The sequence below is a fragment of the Pantherophis guttatus genome, chromosome 10 (assembly GCF_059756535.1).
Source record: "Pantherophis guttatus breed Tessera chromosome 10, ASM5975653v1, whole genome shotgun sequence".
NCBI lineage: Eukaryota > Metazoa > Chordata > Lepidosauria > Squamata > Colubridae > Pantherophis > Pantherophis guttatus.
Window position 1 is genome coordinate 1,428,654 of NC_142072.1, and position 27,338 is coordinate 1,455,991.

Below are 27,338 nucleotides of genomic sequence, written 5' to 3' on the forward strand. Positions count from 1 at the left end.
GGCTCCTCCTCTGTCTCTCTCTCTCTGCCAGCTCCATTCCCTCTTCCCCCTCGGAGCTCTCAGGTTGCCTTGATGCTGACCCTGACTCCCACGCCCCCTCCTCCTCATCTGATTCGGCTGCCAGAGGGGCCAGCAGGCCACAATAGAATGCCCTAACCATCCATCCACCTGGCATCAGAGGGAGACCCAACTCCCTTTACTAACTGGATGGAAGTATGGACTTTGGTAAGACTACGCTTGGTATCCGGTGTCCAGTTTTGGTGCCCACGACACAAAAAAGATGTTGAGACTCTAGAAAGAGTGCAAAGAAGAGCAACAGAGACAATAAAGTAGAGGTTTCCAATCTTGGCAACTTTAAGAGCACAACTGGCTGTGGAATTCTGGGAGTTGAAGTCCACAAGTCTTAAACTTATCAAATTTGGATACCCCTTGTGTTAAAGGGACTGGAGGCTAAACCATACGACAAATGGTTGCAGGAACTGGGTATGTCTAGATTAAAGACCTTTTCTCCCCCTCCCCAAAGTCTTCTTCCACCCTCAAAAGGTGGCACCCCCTTGCATGCCCTTTCCAGGACATTCACCTTTGAAATCCGTTCCTGCGCTGGGCGCTTCCGTCTGTCTGGCGGGGATGCCAGGAACCTGGAAAACATCCAGAGCGATGTTCTTGCATTCTGGTTTGCTGGAAAATATTTTAAAAATATAAACAGCAGGAGGTTATTATTGTATTTATTTGCATCACACTGTTTTTCTTCTTTTAAATTTTGCTGGTCATGGACCTAATCAATGTGGATTGACTGATGGATCTTTGCTTGTGATGCCAAGGTCGGTCCACCACTTGGAGGCAGCAAAGCCCCTTCAGCTGCCCCCTCCCCAAGCTAAAAGAAATGCAAATTGCCTCCTGATTTGCAAAAGTAAGAGGCAAAGGATTAAAATAACCGCCTATGAATCAGGAAAGATCAGCGGAAAACCCACTTGAATGGGGCTGACACAGCCAGCCACCTGCAGCCGGAAGCAGCCGAAGGAAGGGACGAGGGCCACAGTTGCTCCATTGTCCAAGAACAAATAGAGACAGATTAAAATTGCAAACTCCTTGGAAAGAAAGAAAGAAAGAAAGAAAGAAAGAAAGAAAGAGAGAGAGAGAGAGAGAGAGAGAGAGAGAGAGAGAGAGAAAGAGAAAGAAAGAAAGAAAGAAAGAAAGAAAGAAAGAAAGAAAGAAAGAGAAAGAAAGAAAAAGAAAAAAGAAAAAGAAAGAAAGGAAGGGACAAAGGAAGGAAGAAAGGAAGGATAGATAGAAAGAAAGAAAAAGAAAGAAAGAAAAAAGGAAGGGAGGAAAGAAAGAAAGAAAACAGAAAGAAAGAAAGAAAGAAAGAAAGAAAGAGAAAGAAAGAAAGAAAGAAAGAAAGAAAGAAAGAAAGAAAGAAAGAAAGAAAGAAAGAAAAAAGAAAGGGAGGGAGGGAGGGAGGAAAGAAAGCAAAAGAGAGAGAGAGAGAGAGAGAGAAAGAAAAGAAAAAGAAAGAAAGAAAGAAAGAAAGAAAGAAAGAAAGAAAGAAAGAAAGAAAGAAAGAAAGAAAGAAAGAAAGAAAAAGAAAGTCGGGCAGGGAGATTCATTGCTATGTGAGTGATCTGGAAAGGTTTCAAATAAGATTTTGTACAAAGGTCACCAGGATTGCAGGAGAGAGGAGGCAGCAAGTTGGGATTCTGCTTGCCGGAGCAATTCTAGACCCAAATTTGGGACTTTCCTGATCCAGACCAGATTCTGATGGCTACAGGTTCTCCTCTCCCAGGTCTCTCAACTCATTTAAGTTCCTAAGCACCTTTTCTGAGGACGGTGGCGCTTGGTGCTTCGGACTCTGATTAAAGAATTCTTCCTTCCTTAAAGACTTTAAGTCCCTTTAAAACAGTGTTTCTCAACCTTGGTAGCTTGAAGATGGGTGGACTGGCTGGGGGATTCTGGGAGTTGAAGTCCACCCATCTTCAAGCTACCAAGGTTGAGAAACACTGCTTTAAGACTTGTGGACTCCAACTCCCAGAATTCCCCATTTGAAGTCCACAGTCTAATAATGGCCAAGCTGCCATCTCTGGATCTATGGGAGGCTGCGGAGAGTCAGTGGGGGCAGAAGCCCACCCCTCTTTGATGCCTTGATTGGCAAAAAAAAAAAAAAAAAGTTTGTCAGCAACTGCAGGAGCAGCACAGCTGCCTTTCACTCCATCTCCCCCCCCACAATAAACTGCATAATTCCCCCCTCCCCATGTGCTTGCAAAGGGGGCACCGAAGCCCCCAGCAGAGGGGCAACCAGCTTGGATTGTCACTCAGCTCCGTTTGCTATTATTTTAGCCCCAAATCTTGGACCCTCCTCAAAGAAAGCCCCTCTCTCTTGCAGCACACACACAGACACACACACACACACACCCATTGCTGGCTACGGGACCCCCAACAACCCCACCCACCCCCTCCCATGCAAAGTTTTAGGGGCAGCTGCGGGGGAGAGGGAGGCGAGCGAGCTTGCAGGCAGGGAGGCTGCTGCAAGAAAGTTAATTAGGCTCTAATTACAGCTCTAATTAACTAAAATACTAATCACCCTGACAAATCATACATTAGTATCGGCAATTGCATGCCGGATTAGCATAAGAATGCTTCCTTTGCCTTTATGGAGAAGGGGAAAAGAGAATGCAGCCATTAATAACCATCTGGGCCGGCCATTCACACAGACCGGCTTTTATCCCTGCAAAAAAAGGCTCAGCAGAGGAGATTTGGGCAGTTTAAAGGGTCCAGCTGGGTGGGGAGGGCCCGAGGGAGTTGGGGGGGGGGGGTGGAGCAGCAAAACCGGGGTGAGGACAGAGCAGGACCCAGAGCCCCAAGGGTGCGATGGTGGAGGGAATCCAGAATCCAGAATTGTGATGGTCTGTATTTCTTTTTTTTTTTTAAATAAAATCCCCAAATGGAGAAATCTAGCCCTGCAGGGAAGATACCTGCAGAGCTAAGTTTCTGCTCTAAGGATATTTCGAGTGGAAAAGCACATAAGGCCATCTTGAAAAAGCAAATTTTGCTAGACTGCCTCTGTCCCCCTCGAGAACAATGGAATACAGGCAGTCCTCGGCTTACGACCGTAATATCAAGCCCCACATTTCTGTTACTAAGCGAGACAGTCGTTAAGGGAGCTTTGCCCCGTTTTGCGACCTTTCTTGCCACGGCTGGGAAAGGAATCCCTGCAGTTCTTAAGTTACCCACGCGGGTTGTTCAATGAATCTGGCTTCCCCGTTGAATTTGCTTTTTGGAAGGTCCCAAAAGGGGATCAGGTGACCTGGGGACATTGCAACCGTCATAAGTATGAGTCAGTTGCCAAGCGTCTGAATTTTGATCACCTGACTAGGAGGATGCTGTGAAAATCGGTTATGCCACTTTTTTTTAGTGCCATTGTAACTTTGAATGGTCACTAAACGAACGGTTGTAAGTCGAGGATTACCTGTAGACAGGGGAGGGGGAGGCAATGTCAAGGAACCCCCCTGGTGAGGTGCAGACCCTTCCCCAACCCAATGCTTCAGCTATTCCCTGGGCAGTGGATTAGAGCAAGGGCCTCCAACCTTGGCCACTTTAAGACTTGTGGACTTCAACTCCCAGAATTCCCCAGCCAGCGCAATGCACTGGCTGGGGAATTCTGGGAGTTGAAGTCCACAAGTCTTAAAGTGGCCAAGGTATATCCGAATTCTTATACTCACCTGAGGATGTAGTTCACCCACACCATGTTTCTTTCGGAGGGATTCTTGACGTTGACCGAGATGGTAGCGCAGGACTGGACCCAGACGAAGCCGCCATTCTTCTGCAGCCAGCGATAATAGCGGGTGACCACTTGCCCCTTGTTCAACACTAAAGTGGGGTGCAGAAAAAAACAAAAGAGTCCATCTTGGCCAAGGCTCAAAACAGCCACATGCTCGATTCAAGCTTCTGCAGGTGTTTTAACCGCCAGGTGGCTTGCTTGCAGATGTTTCATGACCCAACTAGGGAATGTCACCGGTGCGAGGGGAGGTGGGACATGTGCCCTGTTTATATACACGGCGACATTATCTTGTCAATGTCGTTGTGATTTTCCCCTTGGTGGTGCCTTCATTCGGGTATTGCTTTCTGCTTGATTGTTTGTCTGGGATTAATCCCTGCTTATCGAGGTGTTGTCTGCTGGAGAGGAGGTATTCTCCCACCCTCATCAGCACTGAAGATGTTCCCTAGTTGGGTAATGAAATGTATGCAAGAAAACAAGTAGGCTTAGAGAGCACAAGGGACCCCACAATTCTCCTCCTCCTCCTCTCCTCTTCCTCCTTCTCCTCCTCCTCTTCTTCTCCACTACTCCCCCTCTTCTAGCACTGATGATGTTCCCTAGTTGGTCTGCAATCAAACAACCAACTCAAGACAGCACCAAGAACTCCACAAACAAATGCATTTACAGAATTGTACCACATTTATCTGATACAGTAAATATTACATTACTTGCAGCCAATTTGCATTTCCTTTCCCAAAATGGAACTCCCTCTTGGCTGGAGAAGCATCGTTCAAAAACCATTTTTCAGACAACTTCACCAAAACAATTGTGATGCTTAGGGGCAAAGCTCCCCAAGACAGGAGAAGTGTACCTGATAAACAGCTCACAGGACTGCATGGAAATAAGAAGTTTGTTGTTCCTAATGGCATTTATCTTTTTGTGATTTTGTTGGAATTTCTTTGTTTTGGATGGTTATGAGCTGCCCAGATTTTTTGGGAAGTTGAATAGCATACAGGTAGTCCTCGACGTACAACAGTTTGTTTAGTGACCGTTCAAAATTACAACGGCACTGACAAAAGTCACTAATGACTCCTTTTTCAGACTTACGACTGTTGGAGCATCTCTCCAGTCACATGATCAAAATTCAGATGCATGGCAACTGACTCATATTTATGACGGTTGCAGTGTCCCGGGGTCACGGGATCCCCTTTTGTGACCTTCAGACAAGCCAGATTCACTTAACAGCCATGTTATACGAACTTAACAACTGCAGTGATTCACTTAACAAGTGTCTCAAGCAAGGTCGTAAAACGGAGCAAAACTCACTTAACAACTGTCCCACTTAGCAATCGAAATTTGGGGTGGTCAATTGCGGTCATAAGTCAAGGACTACCTGTACCACTAATATGTCTGGTGAAGAAGGAAGCCTCTGGGGTTGCAACCTAGCAAGGAGCCCAGGATCCATAAATCCCGACATGCCATTGCACCATTCTTGGGGCCACATACAGTCCAAGTGGCTTTGCTGGATCCCTTCAACGTCTTCTCCATGAATGAACCGATAGCAGCTCTTCCCCACGAGTTCCGAGGGACATAAATCCATGTAGTCAGTGATCCTGGAGAAGAGAAGAAGAAGGAGACAGCTGTTGACCAGAAACAGTCTTTGGTTTGGGGTGGAATTTAAAGGAGAAGTAGAGCTTGGCCAAACTCTTGGAGACGGTCTTGAAAGGGAGATGACCCACATGGTCTTCTCCACGGGGTGTCTAAGGAAAGCTAGGGCTTCCTGGCTTCTTGGAAAGGCAAGACACCTTCTAAGGTGAAGATAGACCTTGGGTCCACCAAGGCTAGGAGGGTTGACCTCAAGCTAGTTGAGGTTTTCCAAGGTTTCTGTACAGATTGTGGGTATGTGGACAGGTAGGGGGGGTCTTAGGATTGGAAGGGGTCAGGAATCCACACATCAGCCCAGACAAATGGACACCCAACCTTTACTTGAAAACATCTGGTGATGGAGCCCTCACAACTCCAGGAGATAAGATGGTTCTTCTGTTTCCTAGCTTTCATGGTCAATGAGAGGTTGAGTTTCTTTCCTTCCCTCTCAAAGCCAGTGAGGTCTACTTGATGATGGGCAGAGCACTCAAGAGAGCAGGAAGTCAGATGTCACCAAACAAGGTCATCAGGTGGCACCAAACTTGGTCATCACCCAAGCTGAACAGTGCACTAGAAAACATGGCTTAGAGGGCCACTTCCAGTCCAGGCTGAGTCAGCCTGCCGTACAAGTTGCAATTCACAGCTAGCGTCCATTCCCAAATGTGTCGGGTTCTGCACATGCTCTGCAGGGCTTCACTTTCGATTCCCATTTTTTAAGCCATCCCTGAAAGTGTCCAGCCCTCTCTGGCCAGGGCAGGCTACCATCCAGCCGCCCCCTTCACCCACCTGCTCTCACAGTACACGATCTGAAGGTCCATGTTGACCCGGAAGACGAACATGTGACACTCAATGCGCACCTCGCTGAGGGTGGAAGGGGGCAGGGTGTGGGCCAGCGCTACAAGTCCCAGCACCCGGCCCAGCACCGAGTGGGCGTGGGGATAGGACGGACGTCGGGAACGGAGGCGGCCCGTGACGTGAATCACCTGGAGGGCAAAAGAGGAGCACAGAAAGGATCAGGGGCCACGGAGAGACACCGTATCCCAAAAGGTGCTTTAAGTAGTCCTCCATTTACGACCGTTCATTGAACAACGTTCATTTAACCCTAACCTTTTACCTTATAGCCTGAAGTCTTGATGTGAAGTCCTCTCTTGGTCAAAGTGGACTTCAGACGGACGAAGAAGGAACGCTCCAGGCCTCCGTCTCCTTCAGCAGCGCGGGAACTAGAAAGATCTAAAGCACAAGGCTGTGTGTTTTTTTGTGTGTGTGTTTGTGTGTGAGCATCACGGTTTCTATGTGTGCCAGAAGGGTCACCAGGGAGAAAAGAAAGGCCAAATTTGTTCACCCAAAGCCTCCCTCAGCATCTCCTCCTCCTCCTCCTCAGCCTTCAGGGAAAAGAGAAACGCCAATAAAAGTTGTATTTATTTATCGATGGGCTCCAACCTTGGGCACTTTAAGACTTGTGGACTTCAACTCCCAGAATTCCCCAGTCAGCGCAATGCACTGACTGGGGAATTCTGGGAGTTGAAGTCCACAAGTCTTAAAGTGGCCAAGGTACTGTATATCGGAATTCTTATACTCGCCTGAGGATGTAGTTCACCCACACCAAAAAGTTTTATTTATTTATTTATTTATCTATGGGCTTTAAAAAAAATATTTACCTCAAGATATTGCGTTGTAAGATATTTATGGATATTTATAGAAAAACTCTATATAAATACAGGTAACTCCTCGATTTACGACCACAATCAAGCCCCGAATTTTCATTGCGAAACATTGGTTCAGTGAGTTTTGCCCCATTTTACGACCTTTCTTGCCACCGTTGTTAAGTGAATCACTGCAGTTGTTAACTTGGTAACTCGGTTGTTAAGTATGAGTCAGTTGTCAAGTGCCTAAATTTTTATCACGTGACCACCGAGATGCTGCGATGGTCATAAGCGTGAAAAACAGTCATAATTCACTTTTTCCAGCACCGTTATAACTTTGAACAGTCAGTAAATGAAGATTTATTTGAAGATATAAGATGCTTATAAAGATATAGATTTATCTTAAAATATGAGCCAATAAATGTTCAGTATCTGGGTACAAACATTGCACGCCAACCACATGGCAGCTTATCGTAGGCACCAAAGTTGCTGGCTATAAAGGAATTGGGTTCAGGAGGAGGAGGAGGAGGGAGGGAGGGAAAAAGAGGAAGAAGGAGGAGAAGGAAGATGAAGACAGAGGAGGTGGTGGTGGTGGTGGAGGAGGAGGAGGAGGAGAAGAGAAGAAGAAAAGGAAGGAAGGAAGGAAGGAAGGAAGGAAGGAAGGAAGGAAGGAAGGAAGGAAGGAAGGAAAGAAAGAAAGAAAGAAAGAAAGAAAGAAAGAAAGAAAGAAAGAAAGAAAGAAAGAAAGAGAGAAAAGACGTAATATTTATATCTCCACTATGGACAGAGAAGGTGCTTTTTCTTTGCTGCCCCATAGATGCTTCAAGGCAGAGGGGCAAAGCTGCCCAATACAGGCCAAGGGGCCAAGACCCTCACCCAAACCCTGGAAGACCCCTTCTTCTTCTTCTTCTTCTTCTTCTTCTTCTTCTTCTTCTTCTTCTTCTTCTTCTTCTTCTTCTTCTTCTTCTTCTTCTTCTCCTTCTCCTTCTCCTTCTCGTTCTCCTTCTAGCTGGCTGATCTGCTATTCTCTTTCAGTTGCCGTCTTGGTATAAATCTTTAACAAGTTCCCCAGATAAAAGCTCAGCCGGCAACAATCCAGGGGGGGAGAGAAGGAGGCCCAAGAGGTTTGCCTTCTTTCTCCCTGTCCATCATTCATGGGGGAGAGGAAGAAGGGGAGGTGAAGCTGAGAACCCCCCCCCACACACACACACAAAGCCCCGGTGCAATTAAAGGCCAGACTTGGCTCAGCACCTGCACCCCGGGGAGCACCCCAATTCCTCCTCAGACCATTGCAAAGAGGTTTACTCTGGAGTAAGGGTGCACAGAACCCATCAGAAGAAAGCAGCCGGGTCTTAAGTTTGCAATGCGGCTCAGGAAACCATGTTTTATTCAAGCTGAGTTTTAAGGAAGCCGCCACCGGCTGGGTTCAGGCACGCGGGAGCAATAAATCCAACAAACCAGGTTTTGGGGTCTAGAATAGGATAGTTTGGGCTCTGTCAACAATCTGGGGCTTGTTGGAATTCTGTTAAGTAAGCTCCAGAGCAGGACACAGGTAAGAGAGCACCTCTGAGCATGTGCTAAGTGCTTCCTGACTCAACAGATGACCAGACAGCCTCAAAGCCTGCTTGAGCCATCGGGCGCTTCGGGGGGTCCAAGAGTGGCTGTACCTGACTGAGGACCCTCGGACGAGGCGGAGGAGCCCAGGAGGGAGGCTTTGGGGCGGTGGGGGTGACCGGGGCCCAGGGGAGCCTTCAGGCCCAGCTGATCCGCCACTTCTAGATGGTCTCCGGGGTGGACGTAGTCGAAGATGCTGCTGCCGGTCAGCTCCACCTGGAAGAGCAAGGAGAGGTTCAAAGGTCAAGGGGGGATGGTCACCATGCTTTCGACTGCTCTGGAGCCCACCCAGGCAATAAACCCATAATATCTAAAGCAGGGAGGGGAGGGGAGGGGAGGGGAGGGGATGGAAGGGAGGGGAAGGGAAGGGAAGGGAAGGAAAGGAAAGGAAAGGAAAGAAGGAAAGGAAAGAGGAAAGGAAAGGAAAGGAAAGAAGGAAAGGAAAGGAGGAAAGGAAAAAAGAAAGAAGGAAAGGAAAGGAAAGGAAAAAGGAAAGAAGGAAAGGAAAGAAGGAAAGGAGGAAGGAAGGAAGGAAAGTGTATGTCTTGGGAAAACTAATTAAATGAAAATCTTAAATTCTTCTCTCTATATTCAGACCCCTGATCCAGGATTTCTCCCTGCTAATCATTTACTTCGGGGGGGGGAGGAGGGGGGGATCCCATGATCTACTGAGAGCAAAGCAAAGCAACCCCCTCCCATTATACTCCTCGCTTAAATCAGCCAATCTGTGCAGTCAGTCTCCCACAATCCCCCTCGTCCCCCTTCCTCTCAGGAGTTCCTCTCTTGCCTGGGGGTGCACGGATGCCTCTGCAGGAACGCCCCCACCCCCTTTTCTCTGCCTCCTTCCTGCTCCCAGGCCCTCGGCAGCACCCCCAGAGCTCCCCAAGGAAGTCACGTTCAAAGTTAGTCCCGGGGGGAGGGGGGAATCTCCCAACCCACCCCCTTCTTTGAGACCCTGCCGGGGTTCTTCCTGCCGAGATTCCAAGACGGCCAGTGTGTCAGGTTCACGTCCTCTGCATTGCAATGAAGGCAGGGCAAAAAAATCGATAAATAATAATGCAGAAGTACTGGCTTTCCCTGGTGAGGGTCGCATGCATTCAAAGGAGCTAGTCCTCATTAAAGATGCGCCAGCTACTCCTCAGCCAGGAGAACTGAGAAAGGGAGGAGTTGGAAGGGGGAGCAGCCGAGGGGGAGGGAGGGGGAAGGAGGGTCTGTTTCTGGGTGGGGAGAACCGACACGGCTGCTTCTAAGAGCTGGCAGGGTTTTCAATGCCGTGTCTTCATGCCCAACTTCCATTGTGACCTCGGCAAACAGATCTGGGGGAGGGAGGGGGTCCACTTCATACAGCGCCTGGCGCTGCATCGGCCTCCCACCTTTCACAGATCCGAGTGCAAGGAGCCACGGGTGCAACCGAGAGCGAGAGCAGCCCTTTGGGCAAGCAAAGCACAAAGGCAGCTGGAGAAAAGAGCAATGGGCCAAGAGGATTTATTTATATTTACATACATTTATATATTTATTTACTTGGATTTCTATAGCCGTCTATCTCAGCAAACAATTCTGGGCAGCTCACAATTCCAAACACCGTGCAGGTAGTCCTCGACTTACGACCACATTCAAGCCCCCAATTTTTCTTGCTGAGCGAGACCTTTGGTTAAGTGAGTTTTGCCCCATTTTGAAACCTTTTGTGCCATGGTTGCTAAGTGAATCCCTGCCGTTGTTAAAGTTAGTCACACAGTTGTTAAGTGAATCTGGCTTCCGCTCTTGCTGGTCAGAAGACTGCGAAAACGGGATCATGTGACCCCGGGAATCTGCAACCGTTGTAAATTTGAGCCAGTTGCCAAGTGTCCGAATTTTGCTCACGTGACCAGGAGGAGGAGGAGGAGAATGCAACGGTTGCTATGAAAAATGGTGATGTCCCTTTTTAAAGTGCCGTTGTAACTTCAAACGGTCACTAAGCGAATCGAGGGCCACCTGTATCACAATTAAAATGTAAAGATAAGATGGATGATCACTAGTGTCATTTTCTTTACTGTGAGCACACGTTAAAAATGAAATTCTGCTGCCTGCTCTCAAAAGAGAATATATTTCTAGCCATACACACACATAACACAAACACACGTATACACATATATATACACATATACACACACACACATACATCTATACCTCTACGTACCCTGTTTCCCCCAAAATAGGACCTCCCCTGATAAGAAGCCCAATTGGGCTTTTGAGCACATGGCAATAAGGCCAAGCGCTTATTTCAGGGTTCAAAAAAATATAAGACGGGGTCTTATTTTCGGGGAAACACGGTATATACCGATATATTAATCACTGTCCATTTTGAATACATAGCAGAAAGAGGCGAGTTCACAAGGTTGGTGATATATAGAAGAAAACTGTGACTGAATCCGGATGTCCTGCTTTGGGTCCCCCGAAGCCCCGTCCGGGAAGGTGAGAGGTTGTGGAGAGGACGTGTAGCGTCCCAGACTATCCTGAAGACTCTGCTCAAGCATCGCTTATATGCTATATATTTCACATATGCTTAACATAAGAAATACGTTAACGCAACAGAAAGCATCAGAACAGTTGAAAAGACATTAAAACATCTTAATTCGAAGTGCAATTTTGGGAACAGGGGGGGGGAAGGACGGGGAGGGGATGCCAAGGGCCAGGAAGCCCGAAGAAAGGGGAGCTGAAGGAAAGGACATCTCCGGGGTGCCTGGCGAGGTGGATGCGGGGAAACGGAAGCGCCCGTCAGCCAGGTGGCCGGGCTCCAGCCTGGCATTGTGAGGTTGCCTGGCAGCCGGGAAGACACGGATTGCAGAATGCCATTTATCTCTCGGGCGTTAAGCTGTGTCCGGCTCCTCTGCATCCCCCCTTCCACACAAACCAGGCGCCTCTGCCTTCCTCCAGGGCCCGCGGCAAGGCCCGTCCTCTTCCCGACTCAAGGCGGGCGATCAAAGGCCGCCGTCTCCTTGCCGGAGGTTCGCTCCGGGCATGCAAGACTTGGCTGACAAGCAGTTGAAAAGGCCGGCATGGGCGCTCGCCTCGGGGCTCCGGCAAGAGAGACATGCCTGCCAGGCTGAGCCGGTCAGGCCAGGCACAAGTACCCTGGTTTCCTCCCTCCTTCCCTCAGTTGCAAGGCGCCTGGAGATGAGATGGCCGGCAGGTAAATTTCTAGCCGGTTTTAATAGTTAGGGTGGGATTAGAACTCACCACCTCCTGGTGACTAGCCCCAAATCACCCTGCTGGCTTTCACGGCTACGGTGGCACTTGAACTCCCAGCCTCCCTCTTTCTAGTCTGGTGCCTTAACCGCTAGACCAGTGTTTCTCTACCTCGGCCGCTTGAAGATGTGCAGACTTCAACTCCCAGAATTCCCCAGCCTGCTGGCTGGGGAATTCTGGGAGTTGAAGTCCGCACATCTTCAAGCGGCCGAGGTAGAGAAACACTGCGCTAGACCAAACTGCCCCTTTATTTATATTTCATAAATGTGTATTTCTACATCCAGAGTTGAGATTGCCCCTCTCGCTCTCAGCACAACTTTGGGCGGCGTTATGATGAAAACATGGACGATCTTTCCCCTCCTGGCTGTGTCCCAGAGGAAAAGCAACATGGGCCACTCGCGGCAGGCACAGTGCAACCTGGGACTCCGAATCCTGGCGTGGTTTCATTGCGTGTCGCGAAGGAAAGGGCTGGAAGCAGCCACCCCCCAGAAGCGCCAACCAGCCAGCCTTGGGAGGACGTCACGAATTCAGACGACCTCAACCAGAGACGGCGCGTCCTCCAGACATCCTTCTGGTGACTCACCCGCCGTTCTGGCCACCTCCATAGCAAAGGATGAACCGTGCCCTGCATATTCTGCCAGGCGCCCCGTGGAAGAAGACAGCTGTCACTCAACACGTCAGGCACCGCAGGCAGCTCAGCTTCTGAAAAAAACCCACGTCCTTTCCCCCCTTCCCCGTCCTCCTTTTCATCCCCCTCTAATTGCTTAAGGCAAGTGGGTGAGTTGAAAGACACCCCCCCCCTCGGGGGTCTCCCCGCAGAGCTGGCACCTTCGGCGATTGGTCGGAGGCAGCAACGTGGGCCCCTCTTCTGCCGAGATTCAAATCCCAGCACCGTCGGCCCCATTCTTGCCTTGTTCTCAAGGTGAAAAGGAAAGAAAAGAGCGAAGAGAAAGGGAAGAAAAGAAACTGTTGGAAGTGCAGCTAAGTGACTTGTTCCAGAAAAGGGAGGAGGGGGTTTCTGGTAAGGATCTTTCAGGGCCCACAAGGTTTCTTCAACGGCAGAAACTGCAGCTTGCAAAACCTTCAAGTAAAAATGGTCATCTGCGAAATTCCTGATTTTGGATTCCTGCAGAATAACACCGCTTTCCTCCTAAGGGGTCTACACCATTGAGCTGTGTAGGGTCTCCTACTTGAGCAGGGGGTGGGACTAGAAGGCCTCTAAGGTCCCTTCCAACTCTGTTCTTCTATATTCTGTATGTCCCCCAAAGTCACTCCAGGCACCGGCTGCCAGCAAGAAAGACGGATGATAAAATTTCTCCCTCTTTTCCATGATTTAATGGAGACTTTCCTATGGGGTGGGGTGGGGGCAACCCCCCAGGTTTGCATCAATCTGTCCCCGACTAAATCAAAGTAGGAGTACATACAGTCCTTGACTTACAACAGTTCACTTAGTGACCATTTGAACTTACAACAGCACTGAAAAAAAGTGACTTATGACTGGTTTTCACACTTACGACTGTTGAGGTATTCCCTTGGTCACATGATCAAAATTCAGATACTTGGCAACTGACTCGTACTTATGCCAGTTGCAGCGTCCTGGGGTCACGTGATCCACTTTTGCGGCCTTCTGACAAGCCAAGTCAACGGAGAAGGCTGATTCACTTAACGACCGGGTCACTAACTTAACAACTGCAATGATTCACTGAAGAACCGTGGCGAGAAAGGTTGCGAAATGAGGTGAAACTCACATAACAAACCTCTCACTTAGCAGCAGAAATTTTGGCCTCAGTTGCCGTCGTAAATCGAGGACTGCCTGTGTTAGGAATGGCACCACAGACAGTCCTTGACTTACAACCATCCATTTAGCGACAGTCTGAAGTTATAACAGCCCTTAAAAAAAGGGGGATTTATAATTCAAGATCAAACACGCGGGAGAAAGAAAGGGCATGAATGAAAAGAATCTGGGAAAATTTGGGAGGGGGGACAATGCCCCCTTCCCGGAATTTGGACGTAATCTGGAATTAAAATCTGAAAGTCAACCCAAAGAGGATTATTTATGGGCGAGGATGCCTGGCTCAGAAACGAAAACAGATGCCCATCCCTTTTCGACTGCTGATTTGCAAGGCAGATTTTTTTCTATTTGAGGAGGGGGTGTCTCTCTTGAGTGCTGGGCACTTCTACAGTTTTCTCCCCCCTGTCTTCCTGCCTCAATTTCTCCCGCAAGAAAAGGGGGGGGGATAAACCTTAGCAAATCTCTCTCTCTCTCTCTCTCTCTCTCTCTCTGCCCCCGCGATCAATCAATTCCTGCTTGGAAGGAGCCGACTGATCATTGATCATCAATTATCAGACGAAGCTGCCTGGCTGGCGTCATTTCCAGGGGAGATAATTGCGGTGGCTCATTATGTATGTGGCAGAGCGGCTGGCGCGCCGAAAAACCAGACGGCGGATGTTCTGGGCGCTCAGCAGGTGAGGCCGGCGAGGACACGGAAGAGGGCGTCAAAACAGCAACTGGGCACGCGGGAACGTTTGCCGGGAAAGATTCCCCGAACCACCAAGTTCATATCAGTATACTCAAAGGTTTCTACGAGTAGTACGTCCTCGTTCGTTGGACAACGGTTCAAAGTTACGATGGCCTTGGAGAAAGTGATTTAGGGCAGGGGGCTCCCAATCGGGGGGTGCAAGAATATATTCCTGGGGTTGCGAAAACTTGGGTTTCAAAATTATAGTGTATATGCATAATGATAGGCCTATAATTATTGACTTTTGTAAGGGGCACGAGAATATATCAGAAGCCTTCTAGGCAGTGGTGGGATTCAGCCGGTTTGGGAAAACTGTTAGTGGTGACTGCGGGAGACTCGGCCCACCCGCCCGGATGTAATGCGTGACTACTGTGCATGTGCAGAAGTGGCGTGTAAGAGCGTAGCACGCTCACATTTGCGAACCGGTAGGGAAGGTAAGTGAATCCCACCTCTGGTTCTAGGAATGCGGGGTATAGAAAAGGCGGGGACCCCTCGATTTAGAACCTGCACTCGTGCACAACACCTACCTGTGAAAGGCCCAGGTAAATAGACACCGTCTCGGAGATGTAAAGGAATTTCCCCTCTTGGTTCAGTGCAAAGACGAAGCCATCCAGGGACTGTGGGGAAAAGGAACACAATTCAACTGCGGTTGTGTGTCTGTGAACACAAACCGATCTCCCCGACAATGCAATTCCCTCCTTTTCCCCAGCAGACTTCAGGGAACCTTTCTCATTAATGTGCTTTTTGGGTTGTTGTGTGTGTGTGGTTTTTATATTTGTGCCTAGTTGTGTGTGGCTTTTTAGATGTTGATTGGGGTGTTATTGGCTGGCTAAACACCACACACAGAACAACCTGAAGCACAGAGAGACCTTCCTTGAAGATGGGCTCCATCCAGCAAGAGTCCGAAAGCTCAGAAACTCAAAACTTCTGGTCCCGGGGACCGACCCAGATTGGCTCCTGCAACATTTCTCTTGGGACATGTACGTCTTCGTTTATGGCCACTATAGCATCCTTACGCTTCTCATTCTTCTTTTTCTTGCTTTTCTTTTTTCCTAACTTTTCCCATGGCTGTCATTTGATCCGTTTGAGAAATCCAATAAAGCTAATAAAAATAAATAAATAAAATAAATCCAATAAAAAATAAAAACAAAAGGTAGTGATTTCTTGGGGATCCTCCAGAGAGGGGAACTACAGAGAAGCTGCAAAGAGAGAAGATGGAGGGGGGGGAGGAATAATCAAACCAACACCCCCTCCCCTTTCCAAAATTGTTCCGGAAAGCAGGAAATTGCTCTCTTGGGCGCCCCAAAGAGGAAGCCTGAAATGGCCCTTTGAATCTAACCATGGCAACTCATCCCCCACGCCAGGAAATTTGGCTTCTTCATCAACCCTCCGAAGCTGAGCCATGACCCTCCAAAGGCAAAGCCCCCCCACCCCACCTCTTTTCAAGGTATTTTGGGGAAGTTACAAATCAGCCCCAGAGCAGGAAAGATGGACATCCTGAACTCAGAGCCTGAAGTTTTCCAAGTTTGGAGACAAACTCATCCCGGCACATATGGGGGGGTGGGGGGGGGTTCTTGGCTTTGAAGGGTCACCTATAAGGGCACCTCCTTGCACAAGCAGAGTCTGTGAATAAAGACAGCTGGGCACAGAACCAGAAGGTGCTGCTAATTCATTTCTCTGGGATCTGAGTTCAAATCTTCAGAGAGATGGAAGGAGGTGGTTTTTCTACCAATCACTTTGTTGGGGAAATTATCTCGTAAGGGACCTTTAATGCAATAAAATCAGTTGATATCTATCTATCTATCTATCTATCTATCTATCTATCTATCTATCTATCATCTATCTATCTATCTATCTATCTATCTATCTATCATCTATCTATCTATCTATCTATCTATCTATCATCTATCTATCTATCTATCTATCTATCTATCTATCTATCTATCTATCTCTACCTATCCCATCCATCCATCTTATCTCTCTCTCTCTCTTTGTATCTATAAATCTATCATCTCTCTCTCTCTCTATCTGATCATTTCTCGCCTTTATTGTTTTCACAATAAAGCAGCAAACATATCCAACACACCTTCCTCCTTCTCCTATTTTCCCCCACAACAACCCTGTGAGGTGGGGTTTGATGAGAGAGAAGGACTGGTTCAATGTCACCCAGCCGGCTTTCATGGCTATGAAAAGGACTAGAACTCACGGTCTCCCACTTTCTAGCCTGGTACCTTAACCCGCTAGACCAAACCTCCTTCTGCTTCCTCATCTTCGGTCAATTTCAATGGGGCAGCCCCCAATCCCCTCCTAATAAAATGGGAGGGGGGAAGCCCAGGGATCCAACCCACCCTTTTTTCTGTTCTCCTCAACAACCCACCGAGACGTTCTCTGGTGCCAACCATTTAAATGCTGCGGCAGTGACCTCCGAGCAGACTTGATGGGAGGGGGGGAAGCAATTTTATCTGTCAGCGGTAATTAACACGTCTGAACATTAATTCCCTGCCGTTCCTCTTCCACGGCTCTACTGGGGTTGTGCCAAAGCATTTCCTCAATGTCACCTGTTGCCCAGGAGTCGGGACTCCTCCACTTCCCTAGAGCAGGGGTCTCCAACCTTGGCAACTTTAAGCCTGGAGGACTTCAACTCCCAGAATTCCCCAGCCAGCTTTGCTGGCTGGGGAATTCTGGGAGTTGAAGTCCTCCAGGCTTAAAGTCAGGTATGGGATTCAGCCGGTTTAGTAGTTACAGCCAGTGGCTGGGCCCACCCACCCGCTCGAGCACTATCCTATCCTATACAATTGCCATGTTTTTGATGCAGCACGCACGTCCGCAAGTGCACATTTTTGCTTCTGGGCGAACCGGTTGTTAAATTATACGAAGCCCACCTCTGCGATTAAAGTTGCCAAGGTTGGAGACCCCTGCCCTAGAGGCTGGGTGGTGGGTGACGAAGCAAAGGACCCCTCGTGGCCCTGGACAGACCGACTTCCGTGCAACCTACTTTCAAAGCCTGGCAGAAAAAAGTAGCCAGAAAACCTCCGATTTCCTTTTTTAAGTGAAAATTTCTGGGAAGGAAGAATTGGCAGAGACGCCCAGAGAAATGTCTCACCACCCGAAACCAGTTCTACGGCACAGGTAAGTCCTCCAACTTACGACCGTTCGTTTTGTGACCGTTCGAAGTTATAATGGCACTGAAAAAAAGTGACTTAGGACTGTTTTTCACACTTTTCGCAGGGTCACGTGACTTCCATTCAGATGGTTGGCCACTGGTTCGAATTTCGGGGCTGGCAACGGATCCAACGGAAAAACGGCAGTGCGAATAGAAACTGCAAACGGCTTCCAGCACCTTTGTAATAATTGGGGAGGGGTCTTTTGTGGGAAGAGAAGGCAAAAGTTTCCTACCCACCATCTGTTCCCCCAATCTTCCCATACATACCGAGGGACAAATCAAATTGCTTCCCAATAAATCTGCATTAGCTCCCGAAAGGGGCTGGCGGAGGCGGCCGGCGGCACCAGGAGCCTGGGAAGAAATCTATTTCTGAAGGGGCTCCCACCTGGCCGAGCAGCCAAACCAGGTTAAGGCCTCGGTTTCCCTCTGTGCCGAGGCTGGAGCAAAGCCCCTAACTCAATTGGTCCCCTCGCCTGCCACCCCCTCCTCGCTCTCTCACACCTGCATCCAGCGCTGGCTAATTAGGTTCCCTCCAAGGGAGGGAGGGAGGGGTCCCCCCAAACCCACCATGGCTGAACCAGCCGAGCCCAGAGCCATGTCCTGAATGCAGAATTTCTGGGTCTTGAGAGAGAGGGAGGTGGGGGAGGGGGCTCAGGGGTAGGGAGGGATCGGTGGTCAGCCTCGGTTGCCTGTGGGAGGGGGAAGCTGGGTTGGAGAGTGGCAGGTGGGGGGCACGAATGGACCAGAAGACGAGGGAAATAAGGCTTCAGATCCACTTGCTTGTTTTCCTGCCGGGCCTTCACAATTTGCACACTCGACATGCACAGAGGCAACTGGTCTGGAGACTCGTATAGTTAACTGGAGATTTATTTACTTTATTCAATTTGCACAGTCCTCAAGTTATGACTGGATGCTTAAAGATGGTTCAGACTTATGACAGGGGGAAGGCGGGAGGGAAGGGAAGAAGGAAGAAAGGGAGGCAGGGAGGGAGGGGGAAGGAAGGCAAGGCAAGGCAAGGCAAGGCAAGGGAAGGGAAGGGAAGGGAAGGGAAGGGAAGGCAAGGGAAGGGAAGGGAAGGGAAGGGAAGGGAAGGGAAAGGAAGGAAGGAAGTTGTCGTGGGAGGCATCCTGGTGAACCCCAGGTGGAGGACACAGTGTGGACTTACCTGAAGGATGTGGCCTCCTAAGTGCTTTTCAAAGAGCTCCGTCAGCAGCCCGTTGATACTCCTCCGACTGGAAGCTGGAGAGAAACCAAGATCAAAAGGTCAGCGAGGAGGATCCAGTGTGGCAACCTCCCCCCCAGTGGGCTTCTTGGGGTCGTGAAGCCTGAGAGATCCCTTGCTACGGGCAGGATCTGGCTAAGAGGAATCAAAGCTCCTGGGATATCTGTTCTGCTTGTTCATTCATTCATGCGATTTATATGTCTCCTCCATTGCTTTCCTTCTCCCATGTAGTCCTGAGAGTCCAAACCTCAGCTCAGAGTTGGGGGATCTTAAAGAACAGATCACAGACTCCCTCAAATTCCCCACCCGTCTGAGATCCAGGATCTGGATCTAGATCTAGACCAAATGTTTCTTAATCTTTGCCCTTTTAAGATGGATAGACTTCAATGTCAAGGATAGATAGATGATAGATATATATAGATACCGGTAGATTAGATTAGATTAGATTAGATTAGATTAGATTAGATTAGATTAGATTAGATTAGATAGATAGATAGATAGATAGATAGATAGATAGATAGATAGATAGATATTGATAAATGAGATAGAGATAGATAGATAATGATTATCTAATCTATCATTAGATAATATATATAAAATAGATTAGATGATATATATATATAATCTAATCTATCTAGATGATATATCTAGAGATAGATAGATGATAGATTAGATATAGATAAATAATGATAGATGAGATAGAGATATATAGATAATGATAGATTAGATAGGATATATAATGATAGATTAGATAGATAGATAGATAGATAGATAGATAGATAGATAGATAGATAGATAGATAGTTGTTTTCGTAGATTTTCACGGGTAGAGGTATGCAAGTTTTGGTGTATTCGGGTCTTTTCCCGTGTAAGATTGAGAGGATCTCGTTGAAACGTCGCCAAAATACTCTCAATCTTACACAGGAAAGGACGTGAATACACCAAAACTTGCAAAGATAGATAGATAGATAGATAGATAGATAGATAGATAGATAGATAGATAATGATAGATTAGATAGATGATAGATAAGGATAGATTAGATAGATAGGTAGATAGATAATGATAGATGAGATAGATGATATATAACGATAGATTAGATAGGTAGATAGATAATGATAGATGAGATAGAGAGATAAAGAGATAATGATAATTAGATCAATGATATATAATGATAGATTAGATAGATGATAGATAGATAATGATAGATGAGATAGAGATGGATAGATAGATAGATAGATAGAGATAGATAGAGATAGAGATAGAGATAGATAGATAGATAGATAGATAGAGAGAGAGAGAGAGAGAGAGAGAGATGTGGGTTAATTTGATCCAGGAATATCTAGAGAAGGAACAAATAAGCAGAGCTTTTGGCTGGCATCTGCAGAGGAGAGTCTCTGGCCAGGACCCTCACCTAGCACGGGGGAGGGGAGGGGAGGTGCCAGAGGTGAAGGAAGGTGCTGAATTTGGGGGAAGCCAAGGATAGAGCCGGAGGGGGAAGGAAGGAGGTGGGGGGAAGGACAGGACGCGCCATTGTGTCCTGCACATTCCTGCCAGACGAGAGGAGAATATTTATCAGCCCCGGCATTCACAAGAATCCCGGCCAAGCTGAAAAGCTCGCCAGCCCCTAGGTTAACCTTTCCTCCAGCCCCACCGTCCCCCTCCCCCACAACTGGCTGGGGACCGAAAAAGGGGAAGGAAGGTGGGCTGGAAGGGACCCACACGTGCGGGGAATGCCGAATGGGGCTGCATTGGGCTTTCCACAGTAGCATCCCGAGCTCTCTTTCCTAACGGCCTTTCTGATTTTTTTTTTCTACAGCCCAACCAACCACCTGTTCAGAAGTTCCACAGAGTTTGCGGGCTGTTTTCACTTCTTATTTATCTCTTTTTTCCCCCCCCTTAATTATTCATCCTTTGTTTTTATGTGGTTGAGGAGGAGGCCACACTCGGAATCCTGCGTCCGATTTTGGTCTCCAGGCTACCAAAACAAATGTTAAGACTCTGGAAAGAGTGCAGAGAAGAGCGACAAAGATGATGAAATAAGGGGTCTCCAATCTTGGCAACTTTAAGACTTGTGGACTTCAACTCTCAGAATTCCCCAGCCAGCATAGCTGGCTGGGGAATTCTAGGAGTTGATGTCCACAAGTCTTAAAGTTGCTAAGTTTGGGCACTCTTGTGATTAAAGGGGCTGGAAGCTAAACTATACAATAAAAAAAATTGAGGGAACTGGGAATGTCTGGTCTAACAAAGAGGAGAACTGGGGGGGGGGATATGATAGCATCTTGTGATATTCGAGGGGCTGTCCCAGGAAAAAAAAAAGGGGGGGTGTCCACCTATTCTCCAAAGCCCCCGAAAGCAGAACAAGAAGCAACGGATGGAAACTAATCAAGGAGAGAAGCAACCTGGAATTAAGGGGAAATTTCTTTAATTGTGAGAATAATTCGTCAGTGGAACACCTTGCCTCCAGAGATTTGTGGGTGCTCTTAACAAACTTCAGCGACTCACTTAACAACGGTGGCTCGAAAGGGCGTAAACATGGAGCTCACTTCCCCAAAAGTTTCTCCAAACTTGCTTCCCAACTGTCTCGCTTAGCAGCGGAAATGTTGGGCTGAATTGGGGGTCGTAAGTCGAAAACTACCTGTAGCCAGACCCTTAAAAAAGGGGAAGACGGCTTGTTCACTTTAGGCAGCAAAACTGATTGGACATGGGGTACAAAGGGCGCCAATCTTTTGGGGAAACTGGTTTTTCAAGGAGAAAAGCAATAAAAAATAAAAATCATATTTTCCTCCTTCTTTCTCTCTCTCTCTCTCTCTCTCTTTCTCTCTCTCTCTGTCTTTTTAAATTGCTGCGGCAGCTTCAGAGGCGCTGTTCAGAACGGCTGCCTCGGTTATCTGTACGAATTTACTTGTAACTAACAAACAGAGACCGACTTGACAGACAATCGGGAACAATACGAGCTCCGCTAATTGCTGCAATTTCCTCTGTCATTTTCTTTAATTCCTTCATTTTTCCTCTCTCGAAATAACCCCACAGGTCAGACAGAATGCTCCTATAATTAAAAGCATTTAATGCAAGAATTAGAAAGCTGCTCACATTATGGGGAAGGGAAGGGGACAGAAGCTGGGGTGGGGGTATTGTTAGCCCCCCCCCACCCTCTTTTCAGGTTTGCAACTTGCCAACTTTTCAAAGCCCTAAAACAGCATTTCCCCCCCCCCAAAAAAGAAAGAAAAAGAGAGAGGGGGGGAAAGAAAGAAGGAAGGAAAAGAAAGGAAGAAAAGGGAAGAGAGGAAAGAAGAAAAAGAGAAAAAGAAGGAAGGGAAGGGAAGAAAGAAGGAAAAAAGAAGAAAAGAAGAAAGGAAGAAAGGAAAGAAAGAAGAGAGAGGGGAAAAATTAACTTGGAAAAGATGAGATTTCTTTTCCTTTCCTATTATTCTTTTTCTCAATTTTTTTTCAGAAGAAGCCCTAAAAAAGCAAAGAGGGCAGAAAAATGTTGGGATGAATCCCCCGGGATGCCAACCCTGCCTGATGATGTCATCTTGCAAAAGTTGCAGATCTGCATGACATCATCGGGACCCACCCTGTTATGATTGGCGTGCAAAGCCAATGAATTTGTCCGTCAATAAAATGCAACTTTTATCCCTGTTGTAACGAGACACAAAAGGGCCAAAGGAGATTCTCCTGAGAGTGGGTGGGCTTTATTTGAAACGGGGGGGGGGGAGCGATTTGTCTCCAAACTTGGCCACTTGAAGAGTTGTGGGCTCTGAATGAGGGTGAACATCACAATCTGCTGAGATTATCGTAGCTGCAACACTTCACAAGGACGGCTCGGATAAATCACTGAATTCTTTCTCCAAACGCCTAATTACGTGGGAGAATAAAGCCGCCAGCCACACTGGGGATGATGGGTCCACAGCTGCAGCCCATTCTTCCCGGCCGGGCTGCCACGGAATTAGCTGCAGCTGAGAGGCCAAAGAGTTCGCCCGTCTCCCTTGGGGTTGGTGGAGTTTGGGGGAATCACATCCGCTGCTTAAGCAGGAGACGGGGGAAAGGGAGTAGGATAATGTCAACTGTCCCAGGCATCCTAGGAATGGTTTTGGATGTAATAGGCGACTTCTGCTGGACTACTCAGAAGTTGCGCGTTGCATTCTCCATCCTTGCAATGCTCTGTAAGGGAACTGTGGTGGAATGGGGTCTGGATTCCCGGAGGGCAAAGTGGCAACGGAGCTTGGAATGACGGCTAGGGAGAAAGGGGGCTCAAGGGCTTCCAGGATATATCTATAGTTATGCAAATAGTTTCTTTAGGGCCGTGGTGTTCTCGGAGCTGGGTGGTTTTCTTGCAGACGTTTCATGACCCAACTAGGGAACATCATCAGTGCTAGAAGGGATGAGGGTATGTGGAGAGGAGGAGGAAAAAGAAGAAGAGGAAGAGGAGAGGAGAAGGCAAACTGTGGGGTCTTTGGTGCTCTCTGAGCTTGGTTGTTTTCTTGCAGACGTTTCATTACCAAACTAGGGAACATCATCAGTGCTAGGCGGGAGTGGATGGAGAAGAAGGGGAGGAGGAAGAGGAAGGTGTGGCACAGTGTGGCAAGGCAGGCTCCCCCCTTGGCACGGAACGGTCAGCGATGCCATGAAGCATGGAAACCAGCCTGTTTCTCACCCAACCCCTTTGCCGAACCTGGACAAAACCAAACCTTGTTTTGTTCCAGGTTTCCCACCACTCCTTGAGGCCGTCCTGTTCCACCTTGCCCTCCTTCTCCCAGACATGTCCTGCCCCCGGCTCCAGGTGTGACTTATATTTGCATATATTTATTTATTTACGTACATTTATTTATTCATGCCCTGCCTTTATTATTTTGACCTGTATTTACGACAATTCAGTCAAATGTTGAACTATGAGCTCTTTGGAGTTTGTAGGTGGGGGGTATTGTGGGATTTTTTTTTATCAAAGGGGCGTGGCTTCATTGTGGGGCTGTGGACGCCATTTTGACTTTTTTGACTGTCCTGGCAAATGCCTCTGCTGTGCGGCACTTCACCAGGTCCCTAAAATGTCCATTTCAGCCCCAACCCCATTTCCTAAGCCTTTGCTTTTCACTCCCCCACATTCATGAAGTGACTCCGGGAAAAGCGAAATTAAAAAAAAAATAAAATCAGGCTCCGTTTTCCTTGTCAAATTAGGGGCAATTTGAACAATTGGTCTCCCTCCAGAGGCTTCATGACGCAGCGGCTGATCTACCAGCAGGACATTAATCGGGTTTTTTTCCCCCTAACAAAGTCCCAGAAAGAGACTGAAACCCCCTAAATGAAAACCTGCTGCTAATTGTGCTAAAGCAATTGATTAGGGCCTTGCCCCCCCCCAGACGGAGAGGGTAATTGGGGGGGTGAGGACTCTCTGCAGCCTGTGTGTGTCTGTGTGTGTTGTGTTGAGGACTGCAGTTATGCAAGGTATAAAATGATGTTTTTTGGGTTCTAGGAAAGGAAGGAAGGAAGGAAGGAAGGAAGGAGAAATAAATAAAGAAATGAAGGAAGGAAGGAAAAGAAAAAAGGGAAGAAAGAAAGAAAAGAAAAAGGGTAGGAAGGAAAGGGAAGGAAGCAAAAAAGGAAAAGAGATGGCTGGATGGATGGAAGGAAGGAAGGAAGGAAGGAAGGAAAAAGAAATAAAAAATAAAGGCAGGAAAGAAAAAAAGCAAAAAGGGAAGGAAGAAGGAAAAAAGGAAAGGGAAGGAAGCAAAAAAGGAAAAGAAATGGAAGGAAGGAAGGAAAAAAGGAAAGAAAGAAAGAGGAAGGAAGGAAGAAGAAAGAAATAAAGAAATAAAAGCAGGCAGGAAGGAAGGAAAAGAAAAAGGGAAGGAAGGAAAGGGAAGGAAGCAAAAAGGGGAAGGAGATGGAAGGAAAAAATAAAAGAAGGAGGGAAAGAAAACCACCTCCATGTACTAATGGAGCCAGGATATTATCCTTAAATACTACAAACATTCTCAGAATATTGGCATAATGGCAGCTATGCAGCCCCTGCCCCCTCCCAAAATACATCTTGAAAAAACCCCTGCCCACCTCCTCTTGCGATAATGAATCATCCTGCCTGGCATATTTCCTTTCCACCACTCAACCATGTTTCTAGTCCTCATTGCAAAACGCAAACTCATGAAGCTACAGACATCCTCCCCCAACCAAGCCCCACCTTTATGGGGCAAGAACGGGGGAGGGGCAAAACTCCTGAGCCATTTCAGACCCCAACCTTTTTTTAAAACTGGACGCCCAGATGCAGGGAACCACAGCTTTTAAAAAGTTATTTGAGGCCTCCATTTGGCAAAGGCAACCTTGGCCAAGAGGAGTTCCCTGCAGATTTGGGGTGCCCCCCCCAGACACCCCCCCATGAGCTGGGGAGGAAGGAGAGAGTAAAAGAGGAACAAAATGCCTCCCCCCCCTCTCCTCAGTGCTGGAATCCGCTGTTGCAGGAGGGGAGGGGGCTATGAAGGGCGGCCCCCCCACCCATCTCCCCCCAAACAATAGACAGATGTTATCAGCACCCTCGTTATGTGGCTGGTAATTACCCCACAGCTAATGATAGTAATCAGAAAATCCCACAAGCGTATTCTTCCCAGGCAGTTAATTTATTTAATTACAGACTTTGAAGCCGCATTATTTAAATGGCGATTTATTGCCTGGCTAATCAATGCCATTTTGCCTGGGTAAGGGGCTGCGGGCAGGCGGGCCTGGGGCAGTGGGCCGGGATGCCTATGTGCTGGAATGGAGCCTTCAATTGGCCGGGTCTGGGCAGGGGGCTGGACTAGATGGCCTCCGGGGGCCCCAGCAAGTCTTCCGTCCTGGACGGTCTCTCCCTGCAACATCTACACATTGGGAAGAAAGGAACTGTACAGAGAACCCTCCACTTACAACCATTCGCTTAGGGACCGTTTGAACTTACGACGGCGCTGAAAAAAGAGACCTAGGACCATTTCCCACACTTACGACCGTTGCAACATCCCTTCGTCACATGATCAAAATTCAGATGATTGACAACTGACTCGTATTTATGACGGTCGCGGTGTCCCCTTTTGCGACCTTCTGACCAGCCAAGTCAACGGGGAAGCCAGATTCACTTAACAACCGTGCTGCTCACTTAACAGCTGCCTCAAGGCAGGTCGTAAAATGGGGCACAACTCACTGAACAAATGCCTCGCTTAGGGATGGAGGTTTTGGGCTCAATTGGGGTCCTCGGTTTAGGACTCCCTGTAGTTTGGCCATTGCCATCTTCCTAAGGGCTGAGAAAGAGTGGCTGGCTCAGGATCACCCAGCTGCGTCCATGCCGAGAGGAGGATTAGAACTCGGGATCTCCCAAATTGTAGTCTGGAGCATTCCCCAACCTTGCTCTCTTTTTCGTTTTACTTGCAATAAAATTCGGGCTTTCACTCTGCCCCCCCCCCCCAGCTCCCTTCTGTAGCTCTGCAGCTCAGGTTGCCCACCGTCCACTCCAAGCCCCCTGCCTGTCCCATCCCGTCCCCTGCCCCTCTCTCCCCGCATGAGCCCCCTGCACCCACCGTTGCCCGCCGGGGCCGGGGCCTCTGCCCGCAGGGTCCAGGGGGGGTCGCCCTGGAGGGCAAAGGTGCGCATCTTCAGGTAGGTGATGGTGAGACGGACGATGGAGGCCTTGTCCAGCTGGCTGGTGATGGCGCCGGGCAGCGGCAGGAGCTTGGCCAGTTCGTAAAACTCGAAGTTTTCCTTGCCTCGGCGGGAACGAGCTGCGTTGCGGGATTTTTCCTTCCGTAGAGCCTGCAGGCTGGGGGAAGGGAGGAAGGAAAGAAGGAAGGGAGGAGAAAGAGAAGGGAGGGAGAGAAAGAAGGAGGGAGAAAGAGGGAAGGAGGGAGGAGAAAAAGAAAAGGGAGAAAGAGAAAGAAGGAAGGGGGAGGGAGGAAGGAAGGAGAAAGAGAAGGGAGGGAGAGAAAGAAGGAGGGAGAAAGAGGGAAGGAGGGAGGAAAAAGAGAAAAGGGAGAAAGAGAAAGAAGGAAGGGGGAGGGAGGAAGGAAGGAGAAAGAGAAGGGAGGGAGAGAAAGAAGGAGGGAGAAAGAGGGAAGGAGGGAGGAGAAAAAGAAAAGGGAGAAAGAGAAAGAAGGAAGGGGGAGGGAGGAAGGAAGGAGAAAGAGAAGGGAGGGAGAGAAAGAAGGAGGGAGGGAGAAAGGGAAGGAGGGAGGAAAAAGAGAAAAGGGAGAAAGAGAAAAAAGGAAGGGGGAGGGAGGAAGGAAGGAGAAAGAGAAGGGAGGGAGAGAAAGAAGGAGGGAGAAAGAGGGAAGGAGGGAGGAGAAAAAGAAAAGGGAGGAAGAGAAAGAAGGAAGAAGAAGGGAGGATGGAGGGAGGAAGGAGGAGGAGAGATGGAAGGGAGGAAAAGAGAAAAGGAAGTGGGCGGGGAGGTGGGAGGGAAGGAAGGAAAGAAGGAAAAGAGGGAGGCAGGAAAATAAGCTGAGCTAAGGGAGAAAAGGTCAGTGGTCCTCCAACTCCCATGCACCCCAGTCAGCTCAGTCAGGGATGATGGGAGCTGTAGTCCAAGACTATCTAGACATATACCGGT

General features: G+C 48.3%; 1 protein-coding gene across 1 annotated transcript in view; it reads right to left on the reverse strand.

Moving 5' to 3' along the window:
- NPAS1 (neuronal PAS domain protein 1) overlaps positions 1 to 27,338 on the reverse strand; it is a 39,511-nt gene that overhangs the window by 4,179 nt on the left and 7,994 nt on the right. Inside the window, exons 3-11 of the mRNA XM_087876482.1 lie at positions 26,314 to 26,552; positions 18,725 to 18,798; positions 14,924 to 15,013; positions 8,706 to 8,868; positions 6,510 to 6,625; positions 6,182 to 6,378; positions 5,258 to 5,364; positions 3,717 to 3,864; positions 581 to 678 (exon numbers count right to left, since the gene is read on the reverse strand). Of these exons, the coding sequence (XP_087732608.1) occupies positions 581 to 678; positions 3,717 to 3,864; positions 5,258 to 5,364; positions 6,182 to 6,378; positions 6,510 to 6,625; positions 8,706 to 8,868; positions 14,924 to 15,013; positions 18,725 to 18,798; positions 26,314 to 26,552 (1,232 nt within the window). The remainder of the gene's footprint in view (positions 1 to 580; positions 679 to 3,716; positions 3,865 to 5,257; positions 5,365 to 6,181; positions 6,379 to 6,509; positions 6,626 to 8,705; positions 8,869 to 14,923; positions 15,014 to 18,724; positions 18,799 to 26,313; positions 26,553 to 27,338) is intronic.